We start from the raw sequence: 16,627 nt of genomic DNA on the forward strand, positions 1-16,627 counted from the left end.
AAGGATAATATCTGTGTAATGCTAATATCTAAAACTGATAATTTGTTGAAGTATAGAGAGAACAGTGAAATAATTTCCCATGCTACTGTCAGAAGTTTCTTCTCATTCTTAGAAACATCTAGAAGGGTTTTTTTTTTTAAATTGTCATGTTATTTGTTTTATTACTCCAGCACCAATCACACCATCCATTAAAGCTGCTGGAATTTTAGTACCTTATTTACCAATTATCTTCCTTCAAAATGGGCATGTACTTGTTCACATTTTTTTAAAAAAATGTGCAAATGTCAAAGAAATGGCAAGGCTGCTTTGCTTTCAAGCCAACAGCTTGCTGATAAAGCTCATTTCAGCCTCCTGTGACAAATCTCAAGTTGAGCTAGAAAGTGCCATGACACCTTCAGCAGATGGTAGCATCACCTACCAACTAAATGTCTGAGTTACGTCCTGCAATTCTTGGGTGAAGTACTCTGTTTTGAGAAACATGTTGTTTTGGAATAAGGTAACTGAAAAGCAGGCAGCACCTAAAGTCTAACAATAAGCTCCCAAATGCTATATATACCACACAGAACTCCAAATTTTCAGTAAGGTCTCAAAACACTGACACTGCAATAAACATTTTTTTAATTAGGATGGCTTTAAAAAAAAACATCGATCCATGCATTCACAAAAAGGTTCATTTTATATTTGCCAAAACATAGCCCTGGTGGCTTTTATATGAACATATTTCAAAGGGTTACATAAAATATGGTAATATGTATAAAGCCAGCAACGATCTCTATTTGTGGGTTGCAGAAGGACACCAAGAGTTAGTGCAAATACATAGTTTGAATAATGCTCAGGGCTACCTCAAAGAACAGCAGCCCTGCATCACGTTCTCTGTCTCTGTGACATTTTCTCCCCAGGGACAGATGGCCATTCTGAACTGGGAATGGTAGTTCAACAATCTGGAGGGCCATTGTTTTCCCCAACTGTGGACTACAGGAATGGTAAGAAGAGCATTCATGATGAGGCCTATTTAGCTTGGTTCCTACACTTTAGCAAGAGAAACACTCCATGGTGCTCCGTTTTTAATTACTGCTTTTAAGAGAGACGGTTTAGGAGGAAAATATGACCAGGAACTGTCTGAAGGAAAATTGATCTGTCTGCCCTATCTTTCTTCCTAAGCTTCTGCAGCCATATAAGGAGTTGGATGAAGCCAGATGAAGGTATGAAACCAGGCTTCTATGAATGTTGCAACAGAGCAGTTAAATATGAAAATTACTTTTTTCTCCCAGTCAAAATAGGAGTTGAGAGTTAACTAAGAATGGTGAGTTAGGGACTGTTAAGAGCTTCATAGTAAAACTGCAGTAGGAATCAGAAGAGCTAACATATAACAAACAACCCACAGTTAGATCAGAATGCATTTTCTAACTTAAAAAAAAATCCTTCTGTTGGAAAAATGATCTCAAAAAGACTCTTTCCAATTGTCAATATGTTCATAAAATATACATGATATGCTTCTTTTGTGTGCTGGCCGGGCCTGGTAATGCTGAAATGATGACGATAAAGTAATAACAACACAAAAAAACCTGCCTGGGTTCTCAAGACATTGGGCCATAATATATATATAAAAAAAGAGGGCTATATTTAAGGACCTCTGAAATCAATGAAACACATTAGTCACAATTAAGTCCCTGATCCCTAAATGATTTAAAATTACCTTGTATTCATTTGGGACCAACCTCAAAACTTTACGGACACTTTGCTTCTGTGGAATTGAGAGCTTGCACGTTTTGTAAGTGTATTCTCAAATATACTGGGTTTAACATAGAAGAGTAAGAAACATGAAGCCCCTTTCCACCAGAATAAGACATTCGTCATACAACCTCATTTAACCTGGTATAGTTCTATTCATACTGTAAGCTGGAGAATTTCATACAGAAATGACCTGCAACCATAATTGGACTCCAGTCCTCCCTGTCTTCCCCTGCAGTCTTTCGCTAGAATGGAAGCTGAGATGCACTTGTTGGTCATATTCTCTCCTAGAAGATAACACTTCTAAAGGGCTGTGTTAGCAACAGGCTACAAAACAAAACAGCATTACAGTGACCCTGCAGAGCTGGCATTGGTTGGCTTTGCACATTGCACCTGATTGGAAGAAGGGTGTGGACATTTGTTTGACAATTATGTGGCTGAGAATTCAGATGCATGAAGGGGAACAAGCCCACCTAGGTTTCCTTTAGCAGCAGAACCAAGGAGCAACCACTCCCTTTTTATAAACATTCTAGTTTGGATATTTTAAAGAAATAAAACGGTGTCAGTTTTCTGGCTGTTGCCTCTGATCGACAGGCACTACCTTCTCTTGCGCAGGCAAATTTCAAGCCTCCCCAAATCTTCTTGGGATTGGTAGAAAAGGTCAAAGTCTTTGGCTCCCCAACTCCTCCAGAGAGCCAAGCACCATTCCATCAACTCATTTCTGAAGCAACATACAACCCTGTCTTTGGCCAGAACAGCAGCATCAACCAGCGACCTGAAAAATAAAACACTGATTGAGTGATTGATTGATTTATAAATGAAAATTTCTTTGTAATAGTAGCTATTGCATAGAAATAGGCCTGCTTTAATGTCTAAATGGCACATCTTTGCATCTCATGATGATTAACTAATTTACAGTATATTCCTGGAATAAGCAACCTGATATCCTCAAAAAGGTTTAGATAATTCCCATAAATTGCAGCTCCACAGGAATTGATGGGGTCTTACGGTCCAAACATCCAAATGTCCATTGTTGCCTACTCCTAAATTATACCAATTTAAAAATCCAGAATAAATTATGCAGAGTGATAACAATAAACAACTTGCATAATGTATCTAGCTCTCAGATTACTTTCCTTGGCATAGAACTGAATCAACTGTGTTTAGAAATGTACTGTTTTTAGTATGGATATGCAAAATTTGTCAGTCTAGGAATGGACCATTTCAGAGAACCCTAGAATGTTCTGTTTTCTTCTGGACCATGTCAAGCCTCCTCCAAATCTTGCATCATGCTGTATGAGGGGGGTGAGGAGAGGTGGTGGGTTTCTGGAAGTAAATTCTCCAAACCAGAAGGAGTTCAAGTTGTTCCAAGTTTTTAGCATGATATATACATTTTCTATCATAACTTGCTATGAAGTTAAGTTTAGCTTAAGTTTTGACTTGGGTGCAGAACATGATCCTTGTTGAACAGCCTTTTCCTTTACCTGCCTAAAATTAATTGTTTTACTGTGGACCAGTCACTCCCAACATCACTTTCTTTTCAATTCCCCCTTACCCATAGGAGGCCAACTCAACAGCCTTCAGCACAGCGATGACTCTCCCCCGCTGAGAGATGGATTCCTTCTCCAGGCCAATCACAATGATATCACCACCTTGCCTAGAATGGAGAAACAAGCTGGCTGTGGACTTTGGGACACATCCGAAGGAAACTAGGCGGGAAGAGTCAAAGCTAGTGAGTTTGTAAAAGAGTCAAGATTTTAACTGGGAATTTCCAGTTTCATGGTTTATCTTTTTCTCTTCTCCAATGATTAACTCAACCATTAATAATGGAAGGATCAGATCAAGACTCCATTTACTCTACCATCTTGTTCCCCAAAGTGAGCAACTAGATACTTATACAGGACCCAAAAGTGGGGCATGAAAGAATAGCCTTTTCCCATGGATGTTCTCCAACAATCAGGATTCAGTAGTCATTGAGAGAAAGAACCATAGATTTATATAATCTTTTTAAAGAATTTGCCTAATCTGGATCACTGGCCACGGCCATATTTTGTGGCACAAAACCTTGAATATTAGTATTGCTCTGCTCCTTGGTCTGTGAGAATGTCAGGATGGGAATTTGAAAACAATATCACCGCATTAAAACCTTTACATAGTGAAGGAAGGGGATAGGCAGTTTTTCAATTAAATTTCCCTGTGATTCCCAACACAATTATCTGAGAATATGAGGACTTTCAAGTAACTGCTATGGCTCGAAATGCAATTTAGCTGTGTGTTGAAACTTTCACATGATTTCCCAATGCAATTTATCTGGAAGCATGAGAACATCTAAACAACTAGCACAGCTCCCAATTCAAGTGAGCTCTAAAAACTGTGCTCACAGTGGCTCCCAACACAATTTACCTGGGAATCCACAGGAGATCTTTCACAGGCAGGATCTGCACAGCTTGGAGACCCATTTCAGACTTCTCAGAGGGAAGGCTTGGCTCCTCAAGCTTGTTGGACTCCTCGTAATCAGTCAAGAAAGGTGTGCTGGAGGAACTCGCGGGCGAGCTTGGGAAGCTTGAAGAAGATCTCAGCATTCTGTTGGGAGATGACGGCGAGTAAGAGGACATAGAGCAGTAGTCTGTCAGGGAGTCCTGATTGTTTAGTATTTGAGTGCCGAGCTCCTGGCTCTGCAGGATGCTCACATTGGCCAAAGAGGTGCTTTCAGGAGTCACATCCCTGTTTGCAGTTAGTGTTGTAGGAATCAAGGCTGAGGGTTGTTGAATCGTAAACATGTCCCTCAGGGGGCTACGATCCCCACAGAAGTACCGGGCACAGAGCTGGTAGGTAGAGGTGTAGTACATCACCAGGAAGTTGGTGGTATCATCTAAACACCAGGCCACTTCTTCCCCATTGCAATCTGAGCTGCAGACAATGGATACCACCGTGGATGGTGGACTGTAGGGCTCCAGTCGCCTGGTGATTTCCATGGCTGCAGTGTCTACGATGAGGACGCCAGGGCCATTGCTGTACCAGACCTCTGTCCCATTGTTAACCAATTCCATTGCTTTCACAGAGTAAGGATTCTGGCGGGTGTCCTCATCGCTGATATTGAACAAGGAACGGTTTGCCGTGTGGGAGCAAAGATAGCAGCAGTTGTCCTCGAGGACGCCGCTTGTGACTTGGAAAACTGCAATCAACCCGTCAGATAAGCCAGCCAGGACCTGGTAGGAGTTCTAAAGGTAGACAGAGATAAACACTAGATGAATGTTTTGGTGGTCAGAGCCCTACACACTCAACCCTAAAGTTCTGAGCAGAGCAAATGAGATAAGTGGACACCTAGTGCTATCTTCCTAAAGTAGTTGCCAATTCCTGGTTTCTTCTTAATAATTCCTTAACATAGGTAACATAATATTACATAAATAAACAAAATAGCCTTCCTCTATCTGCTACCATCCAAATGTGCTAGGAAGAAAATTCAGGGAGCTGTAATCCAAACAGGAGGTATGTTTGCAGGTCTTGCCTTTTTGTCAACCCAGAATCCTGAATACGGTGGATCTTGATGCAAGGGATATTGTTTCCCTTGCCTATATGTAATTTGTATAATGATGCGGTTACACAAATGATGCAAAATGATGTCATTTGCATAATGACATCTTGGCAGATGATATGTTCTCTGATTAAACAACCAGCAATAATAGGCACAGATCTCTCGATCTGTTAAAGCTAAGTTTCACTGTATGAACCTTTGACAAGGCAAACAATTCTGGAGTAGTACACACAAAAACAGATGGAAATCAAGGAAAAACAGTTGTCAGAGTTTTCAGGATGAAAGCTAAAAAGAAGAGAAAGCTTGAATTTGAGTAATCTTTACTTTCATGTTATTTTTGTATAATCAGAATATAACTTAAGTATTATATAGCAAGTCATTAATCTTGCTATGTATCATTATAGTGCTATCATTTCAATATACTTTTAAATATGCCTTCCTGTTGTTTCACTGATTAATATCAACTGCTTTGAGAGGACAATTTATCCTGCTGAAAAGGAGTTTAAACATTCACCACATAGATAAAATGAATTAAAAGTGTGAAAAGACGATAAAAGTAGGCTCTGGTCACAAAAATAATCCATGAACCTCCATATAAAAACTCTGTGACAAATTGCCAGTGAAGAAAGGAGAGAGAATATACACAGTTGTAAGATCTGGAGTGGAAAAATAATTACCTTTGAGGCAGAATTTCCACATTTTCCACCCACCTCTGCATGATCCATACAGGAAAACAAATACAAGCCTTGAATAAACTGTGACTGCTGGGTGTTTAAACAGCTTTAACATTCCTAGTGAAGTCCAGCTGGTCAAATCTTTTTAGTTCCAAAGACATTTTTAAGTAAGATATTGTTCCAAAGATGCCTTCAAGAATTGTTTTGGAGAAAAAGGAGAAATGAAACTGGGACTGTTAAGATCTCTCTTTTTCTTTTCCTAATTCTGTTCACAGTTGGTGAACTAACAAAGGAAAAATGGGGAGAGACTGTTTGCTTAGAAAGCCCCAAGGGAGATACGCTCACTGCAAATTCATAAGACCAGGTTGTTAGCTGAGACAGAAGATATGGGAATTAGCGTGAAAACTGATACTTACTTACTTAATTTGTATGGCTGCCCATCTTAAAACACAACTCTGGGTGGTTCACAACCACAATAAAACCCAGAATTATAAAAACCACAAACCATAAAACCAAGTAGTTACTACTAGTAGTAGTAGATGATGATGATAATAATAATGATGATGATGATGATGATGATGATGATGATGATAACATCATCAAACAACATCTGCCTATCCCTGGTCCTTGGAAAGGACTCGACAGGTGGATAAAAATGCCAAATCCGGTCTAAACATCTGGCTGACTGTGCGACCAGCCATCATCATCATCATCATCATCATCATCATCATCATCATCATCATCATCATCATCATCTGATTCTGCTGATATTTTGGCAAGGTGTCAGCCAGGCCATGCATTATAGAGCTAAAAGATGCCTCTTCTGACCCATAGCAATTTGAGTTTCCATCAAGAATTACATTTTTAATTAATCAAGATTTAACTGTAAAATCCTGAGTGGGGCAAAATGATAAGGACACTATTAGATATTTATTTATTATATAGTTAAGTCTTTGAATAAACTACCAGCGTAACCAATCCAAAGAGAAATTGCTCATTGTGTAATACTGTAAACCAAGCTTTGAGTATTGCAAAGAATACTTGTTTTTCAGATGTGCAGGAGATCCATTATAGTGCACGGGTCTCTTCTTGTGTAACAGGAAACTAGGCTAGGGTCTCTAGAGGCTTTATCAAAGTAATAATTTCTGGTCAAAGTAGGTGAATCCTGATTCTAATACACAGAAATACATTTAAAGGAATTTCACCATGTGGCTTATTGATACATTTCAACATTACAATATCTTGTAGTCTATAGCTCCATTATGTCATACCCACAGCTATCCCAAACATGCTAGCACCACACTCAGATCTTGCCCTGACTTAATTCCAAAATATATATCTGAGATAAATTAACAGCACTAAATGAGCATTGAAATACGAGGCTTAATTATTCCTAAACCCATCAGCAGGTGGAGGTATTGCTTTAAGTCTGCCATTCAACTGACAGCCATTCTGATAGCTTCAGCTACTCTAAGACAAAAATAAATAACAACCTAAAACTTTATTTTTGGCACGCATGGAAGTTATGCATGCCTTGTATTTGAAATCTCTTTTCCTTTACCTTTTTCACAACAGGCACTGCAAGAAAACATGTGACAACAGCTGGAGTGTCTATGCCTTTCTGTGGAACCTTCAGAGGACACATTCCTTGTAAACTGTATATATAAATCTTCTGGTCCTGTATGAGATCAAAAGAAAGCGAAGTTCCAATAGTAATGGTGTTTAAGCTATCACTTTTCCTAGAATCAAAACATGGAGTAACAGTTTGCAAGAAGGAAGAGTTATGTACAGTATCTAAATATTGACAAAATCAAAATTTTAATGTGTACCCATTTCTTAAATTGCACTGAATATAATTTTAGGGAAATAACTCTTCCAGCACTTAGAATCTCTTAACAAGTCAGTGTTAAATAGAAAATATCAGCACTGATTAATGTAAAGAGGTCATTTTAAACTGTGAAAAGAATCACGTAGCATTCCACCTTACCCTCTTTAAAAATGATTTTCTGCAATTAGAATCAACAAATAGCACTGTGATGGGGAAACACAGCAAATGGGATGGTGTCAGGATGGGCTTTAGCATTCCACAGAGGAGGAAGGACATTGATACAATAAAAAGTCATCTGGAAACACCAAGAGAAGTCGCCATTTTTTTTCCCCTTTACCATCTCTTGTTTAGAAGAGAATGCGGGGAGAAAAGCAGCCTTGAACGTTGAGCTTCGTATCTGAAACTTCTGTTGGCCTACAGTACATTCAATCGTATTGTCTGACCAACCCGAGAAACAGGTTAGCAAGTTTCATGGCCGAAGCAATCCAAGCCTTCTGACAGAGAAGAAAAGAGTTCAAATCCAGGACGCTTGGGATAAGACATACCTCTGTTGCAGTCCATAGAGAATTCTGAAATTTCAGCTGGCAGCATAGCTTCATTCCTGGACAACTCATTTTGGCAACCTCTATGAATCCTTTCTCTGTATTTACTACAGTGTAGTTCCTAAAACCAGGAAGGGGAATTCAGTCAAAAGGCAGCATCAACTGCAGGCTAGTATCAGTGAGCGGCAAAGAAGAATCTCAACCGTGTGTGGGTTTGGATCTTTTTCCTAATAAAAAGGTCTCGTCATAGTTTATTTATTTATCAGATTTCTACCCTGCCTTTTCTCCCAGGAGATGACATAGGATTCTCTCCTCTCATTTTTCCATGCATCATTTCTATGAGGTAGGTTGTGCTGAAATAAGAATAAATGGCCCAGTGAACTTTCATGGCTGAGGGTGGTCTTAAACTTGGTTCTCCCCATCCTTAGTCCAACACCTTAACCACCATGCCACACCAGCCCCTATAGTTGCCATTAAGTTCTTAGTATTCCTCCTCCTGATATAAGAACACAATTCCCTCACTTTGGAGAGAAGAGGGAGGACATGTAATTTAACAAGCTAATTGTGGATAATGTGGTGCAGTGGTGAAATTTTCAGAGTAGAACCAGAATGATCCAAGTTCAAACCTGTCATTTAAGCCACTGAAACTGTGGGTCAGGCACTTGCTCAGCTTAATTTACCTTACAGGATGGTTCTGAGGAGAAAATAGGATCTGAGTTCGGACAAGGTGTGGGTTCCTTATGTGAGGGATTTTACAGATTTTTAATATAGGTTTATTCCACTGGTATGACCATCTTTCTGTTTATGTTTGCTGCTCTATGCTTTTATATGTAATTCTGTACACCGCCCAGTGTTGTCCATGAGTTGGACAGCCTTAAAAATGTGAATTATAACAAAACAGCAAACAAAGGAGAAGAACCATATATACCGTTCTGAAAAAAAAACCCTACATTTTACTGGCAAACGATATCATCTTGGCTGGCCAGTGCACTGAATGATATTGAATTGTTGAATGAGATGAGACAATTTACTATGTCTGTTTTGTGTTTCCTTCAAAAAGCAGCATGGGGGACTTCTGGATGAGTATGGCGAACTGAAGATGGCTCTGAGAAAGTGGAGCTGACACCTGTGGCAAAGACCAAGGAACTAGTGAGTATATGCTCACATGTGCTCTGGATAGCTGCTCCTTGCGAGGAGACCACAGGATAGGAGTTTTCCACAGGTTTGAGGGAGATGATGGGATTAGCCATCTTGCCTGCAACCATGCTGAAGACTTTTAAAGGACACTAAGCTTGCAAAGTTTACTTTCTAATCACTTTTGGAAATTGTCTATTAACCACTTTAAACCTATTAGAGACCTTCAGAATGACAAGTTTGAAAAGTCTTCATCAGGTGAGTTCAACTCTGAACAAAAGAAAAATTAATTATAAGCTTAAGAATTTAAAGAATCTGAAATAAACAGCAAAAAAGCTAAAAAGATTTTGATCTTAGAAAGTTATAAATGGACTAAGGGTCCAGATAAAATTGGAATATTGAAGGTTTTGGAATTAATTATAAAGAACGAACAGCTTCTCATGGGAAATAGATTCTGTTTTGGTTTTTACAAGACAAAACAAAGATAAGGAATTTCATGATTTCAAAAACTGGACACTAGAGGGGACTAAAGATTTTAGAGGACAGATTTGCAAGCCTGTAAAATGTTACAAAGTGTTATAACAATAAAAATACTGAAGAAGACTTTTGAAGAATGGAATCAGAAAATAGTAGCCACAATATCAACAATGTCAGTAATGATATCAGCTTCTATGGATTGACTATGTCCAAAAGATGTTATTGAAGAAAAGACAGATGTAGAACAACTTTTATCTGACGAGGTAGAGATGGTATCGAAAGTGGATTTGCAACTGACAGGCCAAGAGAATGACTTAGAAAAGGATGTTTCACTGGATCTACAAAAGAAACTAGTTGAAGTTTCAAAATTTAAAAGGGAAATACAAATGACAAACAAAGAGAGCGACCTGGATAATTTTTTCCTACTGGATTTACAAAAGAAGTTGTTAAAGCCTTGAAGAACTCTGTGCGATGGGACAAAGAAGTGAAGAGAAATCAAATCCTATGACAATGTTTGAACAAACTAAACATTAAGACTGTTAGAAGTAAAAGGAAGTTGGTTTATTTCATCAAGGCTAATACAAGATGTTGTTACTTCTAGTAACCCTTTATGGACTTTATGCTGACACTAGGACTGAAAAGATGAGATGGGATATGGGATGAAGAGATGTTTGTAGCCGTAGAGGGGATGAAAAGTCACTAAATTTGTTTATACTTGTGATGAAGGTTGGAAGTCACTTCTTTATATATATTTTGTTCTCTTGATTATATTCTTACTTTTCTTTTTTTCTCTTCTTTCTTCTTTCTTGCACTTTTTACTCCTTTTTCTATTCTTTTTTTCTTTAAGTTTAGTTTGTATTCGATTTTATTATAATCAAAATTCTTAATAAAAATGTTATGTATATATAATTATATATATATATATATGTGTGTGTGTGTGTGTGTGTGTGTGTATAATTTTTATTAAGAATTTTGATTATATATATAGCCCTTTCAAGTAATGATCTCTTAGCTCCTTCACATTATGCTTTGCATCTTTGGCCCCAGTGTGAACACCAAATCTTTGTTCTGTTGACTCAGGGGACTTGCCCCAGCAAATCTAGTATCATGCACTGAAATTCTGTACTATCCCAACTTTGATTCTTGTCCTGCTGCACGTCTCCCTTGCCTCCAATTTATGTTTGTAAATTAACACGAAGTTAAGTCAGACTATCCATAATTGGGTTGGAATGTTGCTAGACCCATCTTCAAACAATGTACCAAGAGAGCTTTTCCAAAGAGGAACAAAGAGTTTGTTTTTTCCATTATCCACAAGACGATACTGCTTATGTTTGCAGGGAAAAACCACAGAGTACTCATAAATTTAATCACTGAATACTGGACATCTTTAAAAGACTGGATACAAAAAAGACATTATGCAGCTAAAGATCTGAATCAGATGTGCTGTTTTGGTTTATTGCCCTGCCTGAAAACATACAAATGCAAGCACTGCAAAACAACCAAGAATGGGGATTGTTGAAACTAATTGAAAATGAATGATCCACTATCTTCAACCTGGTCAACTTACCTTAGTATATAATGGTCATTTTGTTAGCAGAGTTATATATCTCATACACAGAGCACTGATCTCAGGGCCTTTGTAATGAATTTATACAAGGCTAAGAAACCCTTTTCTGGATATCGCAAGTTGCAAAATATGGAAGGTTCAAACTCTGAACACTTTAGTCTTAATTCAAGACCATCTGGCTACCTAGATGGTTCTTTTTTTAATGGCCCAGTAGACCATGTTCTTCTACTAATGGAAACCAAATGGACCATTGACTTCTTTCCTATTTGGGCACATCCCAACAGATTTCAAATATTGCATCAGCTACTCCGAGTCGGATGCTCTCCAAATGGGCTGGGCAACAATACACATAATTTCCAGTCAGCTCAATATCATGTTATCTAGGACTTACAGCCAGTGTAGTCCAATCAATTACCATTTTCAGTCTTTGAGAATGACAGCAAAACAAACCACAGGGTTTGTGACAAGAAAGAGTGTAAAGGAAACCTTTGTACAGTACTTGAGGAGAGCATCATTATCAACAGCTTAAGAAACACTGAGCAAGTAATCTATTTATACTGCACAGGACACACTGAAAGGTTTTTTTTTATACAAACCTGCTCTCTTCCTTCTCATCCCAGAATACTACTGTGTACTCCTGTCCTCGAGAAGAGAAGAAGGACTGCTTCCCACATGGTAGCCAGTACATGAATGTGGCAAAGGAGGGACTTTTCATTTGTCCTACCACTGAGATGGCCAGTGGCCGCTATATAAAAGAAATGACAGACTTGGAGAATGATGTTTCTATAAAAATCTACTGATCCCTAATCAGAACTCTGTGTGCATCTACAGGCTGGATTTACACAAAATGCTAAGCCATAAACCATGGTTTGCACTCTCCAATGGCTGTGGCTTGCCTAATAAACCATTGTTTAAAGAAACCATTATGTAGCATGACATGTGCACCCAGCTTATGAAACAACCAAGTACCTTAAAAAGACCGAAGCATCCATTAATTTACAATATGAGTGCTGTAGCAACAACCAGAAAAAAATGGATTTAAATTAGCTTTCTGTAACTTAACATCTTGTAGATGTACTGAGCCACAATTCCAGTGTCTCATTCAGAAGGGCCAAATAGTTGACTGGGAACATGAGGCTTGTTATCTGACATGTTTGGATAGCTTCATCTTGGGCAGGACTAATTTTGGGGGTCCCCACTTGTTATGCTCTGTTTCTTGGTCTCAGAGATTGGAGCCCAACATTCAAGTTCAAAGCAGATATGATTCCACCTACCTATACTTTTTCTTTATGGCTTCCCCCTGAGCATTCAGTTGGTCATTGTTAGAAATAGGAGGCTGGCCAAGATAGACTCTTTCAGTTTCTTTAGCTCAGAAAGATATCAACAGGACTCTCTGCCCAAACACCCCATTCTCCTGTACCTTTTCTGGCTTGGTGTCCCAACACTCCATCATGAGTGCCTGCAATCGGTGGAACTGCACTTCTTCTGGCTGACCCAGGACAGGCCGGATCCCCTTGGAGAGTTTCTTTGAAATTTGAAGCTGGTGCTGTCCCAGGATGGGGCGTTGCCCTGACAGCAGCTCATACAACACCATGCCATATGAAAACATGTCCACCTAAGGTCAACGCAGAATGATAGAGAAACTGTGATTCAGCGACACTGCAATGGGGCAGGCAAGGAAGTGATTATCAAGTCTGCAGAGCCTTCAAATCCCATCAGCCTCAACCAGCGTGCGATTGTGGGAATTGTATTTCACTAAGTTGCTTGTCTTTTCCTTTACACATCACTGTTTGGCTTTTCTTTTATTCCCAAAGTCTGGAATAACAACCAATGCAAAAACTAATAGGGGAAAAACAGTATTAAGATGTAAAATTAAGAGATGCTGGGGAAAAACATTGCGTCACATTTCAGCGCTGAAATGGATGCCGATCTCATCTAAGATTGAATGGAATCTAAGTCAGACGCAACTGTGTTTTGTATATCTATGTGCCCTAACCTTTCATTCAGGGACAAGAAATATTGCTGTAAGAAGTAGCTTGCAAAGAGATTGAATAATCAAGAACGTATTGTTACGTTTGATGTCATGTGGTCGTGATGATGAAATTGACAGCCATATAAGTTAAAACAAATAAACTAATAAATAAAGTTAATGGAGCCCTAACCAACTTGTTCAGCTGGAAGGAAAGACCAGGAAATCTGAGTGTCCAATTTGGTCAGTTTGCCACTACAGTTCAGCATCATGATATAGTAGAGAAATATATTCTAAAGTATATATATTAATATACTTTAAATATAGTCTAATGTTTAGAATAGCAGCCCTGGGGAACGGAATTATGATTCTGGCTACTGTATGGGCCATGAATTGCATTTTGAATGCCAGTGGCGGCCACAGCACCTTTTCCACATGTACCTTTTCATCATAGACGATGCGAGGCCGTATCTCTGGAGCCTGATAGCCAGGAGTGCCCTCCACTCCCAAAGCTCCTTCATGGAAGGATTGCCGAGAAATCCCATAGTCAGACAGTTTGATATTGATGCTTTCCTTCACATCTAAAGACCACACGAGGATGTTGTCGGACTTCAGGTCACAGAAAATGATGTTCTTCTTGTGGAGGTACGCCAGGCCTGCTGCAATCTGATATGCAATTTTGAAGGTCAACATGTGCCCCAATGGTACATAGGAAGCGCCTAGAGCAAGAGACAGGAGAAAAGACCATCAGACTCTACACTGATATCCTGCTCTTCCTCTGGTAGCATCAATAGCACTTCCCATCTGACTGAATCTTCACAACAACCCTCTGAAGTATATTTTGAGCGTGATATTGTGACTGGCTCAGAGTCACCTAAACACCTGCAATAGCCTAGCATAGCTTAAAATGGTCTCCTCTGCTCCTAGTTTGATAGTGACCATCACACACCACTTGGGTCTCTAACTAAATGCCATAAGAATGGATGCCAATGTTTGCTTCCCCCGCCCTTTTCCCTCCCCATCTCATTTTCCCTGTAGGCTAGGTCTTTTAAATGATAAACCTGAGATCAGGGACTGTCTTAACTCAGTATGAATCCTTTTTGGCTATAGACCGCAGGGTGGGCATGTTTGGGCAGAAGATTTTTCCTTTACCTTTAGAATTTTCCGACAGTACAGTGGTGAGGCTGCCCAAAGGAGCCAATTCTAAGGCCAAGCTGAGTGGGTGGATGCTGATCCCAATCAAGGAGACCACACATGGGTATTGCAGTGAGTGGAGCATGCTGGCCTCCTGGCGGAACTCCGAGAAGCTTTTCATGGCATCCATTGCCTGCAGGTGCCTCAGCATCGTGTCTAAGCAAAGAAAAACAGGTGCGTATATAAGGACAACCCCATTGGATCATATCCAGAGCCCATGAAACCCTACATTCTCACAGGGGATGTCCAGATGCTTCTTGCAAGCTGGTGGGCCCAAGAGTTTCTTTCTGCAGCATGAATTTGTAAACAGCAGTCATCTCATGACTGTTGCCACCTTTGCACTGCACCACTTTGAGACATAACGGAGTCCAGATGTGTATTTGGGAACTGCACATCTGCCTGTTACTAGTGAGCAAGCCATCATATGGGGACCAGACTGATGGAGCAGTTGTACATCTCTTCTCCCTTCTGCTTTCACTTATAGTAGCTACAAGCAAGTGAAAGATGGTAGGAGAAAGGCAATGGAGCTGGCTTTTTGCAGAACTGACGGTGGTTCTGCCTCCCATCCCATCACATATGCATGCCCAGGCAACAGCAGAGCAAAGCACCTGTGCACGTAGATGGTGACTAGGAAAGCTGTCCAGAAGAGGCAGTTCTCAAGCCTTCAGGGAGAGACATTTGGCTTCTGCCAATGTGCTTTGCAAAGTGCCCATTCAAATGCTTGGCATAGCAGTACCAACAGTTCTATACATCACCTCCCACTTCTTTTTGAATTGTTAAATAAGCTGACTTTATGTTAATAAATGAATTGTGTAATAAGGTATCGATCCAGATGTACGACTAGTTTTGTTTAATAGATAGGTGAAGGATCTTTTTCTTCTTTTTTTTACCCTAAACTAAAAAAAAATACTATTATTTGCCTGCTGCCTTTTGACCATTACTGTTCTCAATGCACTTATCAACTCCAGTTGCACCTTCCTTGGGCTTGCAACACTGTTCCAAGGTTTCAAATAAAAGGACTTTCCCAGTCCTTGTATCTAGGAGCTTCCAGACACATTCTACACAACCTGGAAATGCAAGGGACTCAGTCTAACATTTTATACAGGCAAAGCAGAAGTTTTTGCTTCTCAACCTCATTCTCTGAATATTTTCAGATTTCTTTTTCTTTGTGAAACTCCTTATCTGAGTTTATTTTATTGTTGGTAGGAGGTTGCTGGCATTGACTTTTCTTCCCTGTTGAATGACCCTCTATCATTCTGCAGCCTTCCTGACAACCACACTTCCCATCCCAAAAATGGGAATTCCCAAAAATCCTATGGGAAGTGTTCTCTTACATCATCTTCCCTTGGGATTAATCATGGAAACCAGGAAGGCTGCAGGCCACTGGAGGGAGGATTATGAAATGAGAGATAGGACATTCACACATATTCCTTCAGTGCCTTGTAACTAAATATGTGTGAGAACACTCTACTTCATCCACAAGAATTTAACCAATGTTTCCTTTTCCTTTTCCTTTTCCTTTTCCCCAGAGCAGGATCTTTCAGCATTGCCAAATATTTCAGTGTTACTTTTTGCATCAATTACTGGTCTTGCATTCTGTCTTTTAATTATACTCAAACGCCTTCAATACACAACTAAGGAGAAAGGCAAGATAGAACTCAAATTACTTAATAAATTGTTTCCATTAAACTGAGTAAGAACAGATGAAACTTTTGCAGAAGAAAGCTTCAGCCCGGCAGAGGCACACATTCTTTCACACATCTCTGCATTCAAAACCGTTTTTCCAATCCACACCTCCACACCACATTTTTTTCCTTATTTCTCATTCTGCAGCAAGCGAGTTTGAGGTATCTGCTTTTAATTCCGAGTTGCACGCTTCCATAAACAGGGTTAAAGCAGCCAAAACTCTTATTCCTCTTTCCCATAATGCAGATCGTTTCTAGATAAGCTATAAAGGCTATATTTAAACAGGGGCT

The 16,627-nt window shown here is 39.5% G+C and overlaps 1 protein-coding gene across 4 annotated transcripts in view; it reads right to left on the reverse strand.

Annotated features, from left to right (window-relative positions):
- Nucleotides 1–601: 601 nt before the first annotated feature.
- Nucleotides 602–16,627, reverse strand: part of LRRK1 (leucine rich repeat kinase 1) — a 73,843-nt gene continuing 57,817 nt past the window's right edge. For 3 of the 4 annotated variants that reach the window (XM_007423553.4, XM_007423552.4, XM_025163617.2), the window contains 9 exons: nucleotides 14,610–14,807; nucleotides 13,899–14,176; nucleotides 12,909–13,103; nucleotides 12,085–12,233; nucleotides 8,314–8,431; nucleotides 7,502–7,618; nucleotides 4,135–4,952; nucleotides 3,287–3,388; nucleotides 602–2,506 (listed from right to left, as the gene is read on the reverse strand). In XM_007423553.4, coding sequence (XP_007423615.2) covers nucleotides 2,329–2,506; nucleotides 3,287–3,388; nucleotides 4,135–4,952; nucleotides 7,502–7,618; nucleotides 8,314–8,431; nucleotides 12,085–12,233; nucleotides 12,909–13,103; nucleotides 13,899–14,176; nucleotides 14,610–14,807 — 2,153 coding nt within the window. In that variant the 3' untranslated portion in view covers nucleotides 602–2,328. Of the gene's footprint in view, nucleotides 2,507–3,286; nucleotides 3,389–4,134; nucleotides 4,953–7,501; nucleotides 7,619–8,313; nucleotides 8,432–12,084; nucleotides 12,234–12,908; nucleotides 13,104–13,898; nucleotides 14,177–14,609; nucleotides 14,808–16,627 lie in introns of those variants that run through there. The other variant, XR_015795345.1, reaches the window with a different exon arrangement.

Source organism: Python bivittatus, unplaced genomic scaffold, assembly GCF_059951505.1.
Source record: "Python bivittatus isolate LINGU-HERP-01145 unplaced genomic scaffold, Pbiv_v1 ctg000140_np1212, whole genome shotgun sequence".
Lineage (NCBI taxonomy): Eukaryota > Metazoa > Chordata > Lepidosauria > Squamata > Pythonidae > Python > Python bivittatus.